A 3,259-nucleotide genomic window follows, 5' to 3' on the forward strand; every position below is an offset into this window, starting at 1 on the left:
GGAGGTTTTTATGATACTCTTGGTGTCAAACACACAGTGAATGCTAGAGAGAGGGAGCGGATCTGGGAGCTGAAAAACAAAAGAGCAAAGATTTCAAACAAAGGAAAATTAATCAAGAAAGCCAAATAGACAAAGAAATGTTTGGGTCTGACCTGCTGGCAGGAGACAGAAATCTTGTTCTTCGTTCCGTCGGTGAGTTGAAGTTTGTCCTTTGGCAGAGCTGTTGGTCAGAAGAGTTGATCCAGAGATCCTGCAAAGTTCACAGAGCTCTCGCATGCGCGACCCCCCAGGCCCGCCCTCCACAGCGCTTGACACTCGCGAGAGGGACAACCAGCTCTGTCCGTCATGGAATCGGCTCCGTCTCAAAAGCACTGGGCACTCCGTTTGGATCCTCCAAGTTTGGTGGCTGGCCCAAACTCTGCCAGTGCTGGATGTTTCTCTGCCTGCCCAGCACTGCTAACAGAAGCCGCTCTCAGTCTGCCAGAGGGACGGCGCCAGCGTCGTCGGGTGGTTGATGAGTCACAAATCATGTCTGAGATGTCAGAGATGAAAGGTGAGAAAGGTAGGAGAGCGCGTACCTGTCCCAGTGGCAGGACCAGCCTTTAGGGGTGGCGTTTATTTCGTATTGTTTTAGCTGTTCGGCTGCGTCTTGGAGTTTGCGTTTGAGGTAGTTTCCATTGAGAGCACCTTCTCGCCAGTCTGCAATGCGGGTCTAGAGGGCAAGAACCGGGGGAAGCCGGTGAGGTGGCTGTGAGCGGCCCTGGGGGGGACGGGACTCAAGGTTCGGGAGGTTCCCTTCCGGCACGGGACGCGGCGGGGCCAGGCGGAAGACACCCCGCCAAGCCATGCTGTCCCCCCGCCGAGGGAGGGAGGAAGGGCCCTGCACCACGAGGTTCAGGCAGCACCAGCGCTCGGACGGCGGATTGCATCCGATCCGCTCCGGAACACGAGGGGCGAAGGCTCGGTTACCTCTGTCTGCAACAGCAACATGTGGAAGTTGGAGACAGATTGTCTGTTGATGCCCAGGAACTCCAATTTACTAGTCAGAGTGTTTGCCAGCTCTCCGATCTGAAACTGCCAGGAGAAAGGGGCAGAGTCAGGAGCCGTCCTTGGGGAGCGGCACCGGGCGGCTGCGGCTCCCGGGAAATGCCGCGCAGGAGCCCTCAGCCCGGCGGGACTGGGATGCGCCACACTGGCCCTGTGTGCCTGCCACCCCCTCTGCTAAGCCCTGCTATGTCCTGCACCCCAGGGATAGGGCAGTGTGGGGTGGCAGAGTGACACCTCCTCCACGGACTACTGTGCCAGACTCCCAGCGCAGTCACCGCTCCGTGCCAGCCAAAGGATGCTGTTGCTCTGGCACTTCAGCTCCGGAGTTACAGCAGAGCCATCACCACGGCAGGAAGCATTAAATCTAAGAATGTTTCCCAAATAACCGGGCCAGGATATCATTCCAGGCTCTGTCCATCGCTTTCCAAAAGAACTAGATGGAAAGTGCCAGAAAGGGCTAACAACTCTGGATTTACTCCAGAGCAGAGGCAATATCTATGCTAAGACTCAGATCAGCCCACAACGACCATGGCTAGTGAATCCCAGTGTCCCACGGGAGTGAAACCTCCCATCTGGGGACACTTTGTCCATCCCTGACTGAGGGCACTGCATGGAAGCAGCTACAGGCCAGAAAGGAATCAAGAGCAGGAACAGGGATGTCCGCAAGCAGTGTCACCACTGCTTTAAGAAGGGCTCTAAAAATGTCTATTTTTAGCTTAGTTCCTCAAAAGAGGCTTTGGAAGGGCCCCAAAGCCATCAAGACAGTGTCTGTCTCCAGAGAGGGAATGGGCCAGACAGACAAGCACTGGAGAAGCCTGAGGCAGGGATGTAAATTCCCAGGTTAACGTGGCTCCAGAGAAGCCAGGGCAGATCCCCGAGCAGAGGATGACTTGGCAGGGGAGTCACTCCTCTCCAGGAGGAGAGGGGACAGCACAGGGGACAGCTCACAAGGGTTTGGGCAGGCAGTGAGCCTAGCCCTGTCACAGGCTTTTATTAATTTAATTCCACTGATTAATTAAAAAGATCAGGTCTCACGTGGATGCTGCACAGAGGGGGCTCCATGGTTTTGGGCTCACTTCAAAACCCTTAAAGAGCTTCTTATGGGAGAGACATGGAATGTTTCACAAGGACAGCACCAAAGCCCTTCCCTTTCACACTGGAAAAATGATTAAGTGGTGGGAGATGAGGACAGGGATGGGCAACTCTCACTGCAGGTTCCACCCAGGCTCCACCATGAGCCGGCAATTCCCCATCTGCCACAAGGAGGTGACAACACTTCCCAACGCCATGGAATTACTCCAGAGCCCTATATGATGCTGCAGGAGATCTCAGGGCAATGAGCGACCAGGAAATCCAAAGGGCAAATGGGAAAGCCCTCCACTACCGCTCTGTCATGCTCCCCCAGAGCCTGGAGCTCTGTTATGGATCAGGGAATCAATCCAATGCAGCCAAAGGAGCAAACCAAGGCTTTGGAGAGAAAATATCAGCAGGATGCTGCAGAAATCCCTAAGGCTTCCCCAGTTTGCATCTAAAGGGAATGCTGGGCGAAAGGCAGAGCGGTACCGTCAGCCTCCGGAAACGGAGAGATTATGGACGAGGAATCTTCAGCCTGGAAACGGGACGACCGACTGGGCCAGGGACTGAAATATCGTCATTGGTGAAAACAAAGTCAAGATCAAAGTGGTTGTTCTCTGTCACAACAACACCCAGGGCTCAGGCTGTGCCCCCCACACCCCCCTTCAATCCAAGCTTTGCTGCTGGATCCTGCTGCAGACCGGATACTGTCCCAGTCCGGGATGGCCCTTCTTTCATGAGCCCAGGACAAGCTGTTCCCGCAGCCACGCCAGGATCTGAGCTCCAAGAGCTTCAGCGGGGCCAAACTCATAGCCCAAAGCTCCAGTGTTCCCAGGAGAAGAGGTGGCTGGTGGAGCCAGTGTGTCCCATCACATCCCTCATGTCTCACAAACACACACCTCTGTGTCTCCATACCTTTAGGTCCTGCTCCTCCTCTTCCATTTTTGGAGCCCCTTGGGATTTTGCTTTTTCCTGGGGCTCCTCAGACTCTGTCTCTTTGTCTGAGCTTGGATCAGTTGCTTCCACACTCGGAGCTGCAGGAGAAGAAAGGACAGGTCAGCCCTTGTCCCACCACTGCCCCAGTGGTGTTGGCAGCCAGATGGACACAGTGCCTGGAGCCAAAACCAATGTGGGAAAG

General features: G+C 55.0%; 1 protein-coding gene across 1 annotated transcript in view; it reads right to left on the reverse strand.

The window, feature by feature from the left end:
- FNBP4 (formin binding protein 4) overlaps positions 1-3,259 on the reverse strand; it is a gene marked incomplete at its 3' end in the record, with an annotated part of 7,444 nt that overhangs the window by 565 nt on the left and 3,620 nt on the right. The window contains 3 exon segments of the mRNA XM_009073985.1: positions 579-712; positions 970-1,074; positions 3,037-3,148. Coding sequence (XP_009072233.1) covers positions 579-712; positions 970-1,074; positions 3,037-3,148 — 351 coding nt within the window.

Source organism: Acanthisitta chloris, unplaced genomic scaffold, assembly GCF_000695815.1.
Source record: "Acanthisitta chloris isolate BGI_N310 unplaced genomic scaffold, ASM69581v1 scaffold32370, whole genome shotgun sequence".
NCBI classification, from domain to species: Eukaryota; Metazoa; Chordata; class Aves; order Passeriformes; family Acanthisittidae; genus Acanthisitta; species Acanthisitta chloris.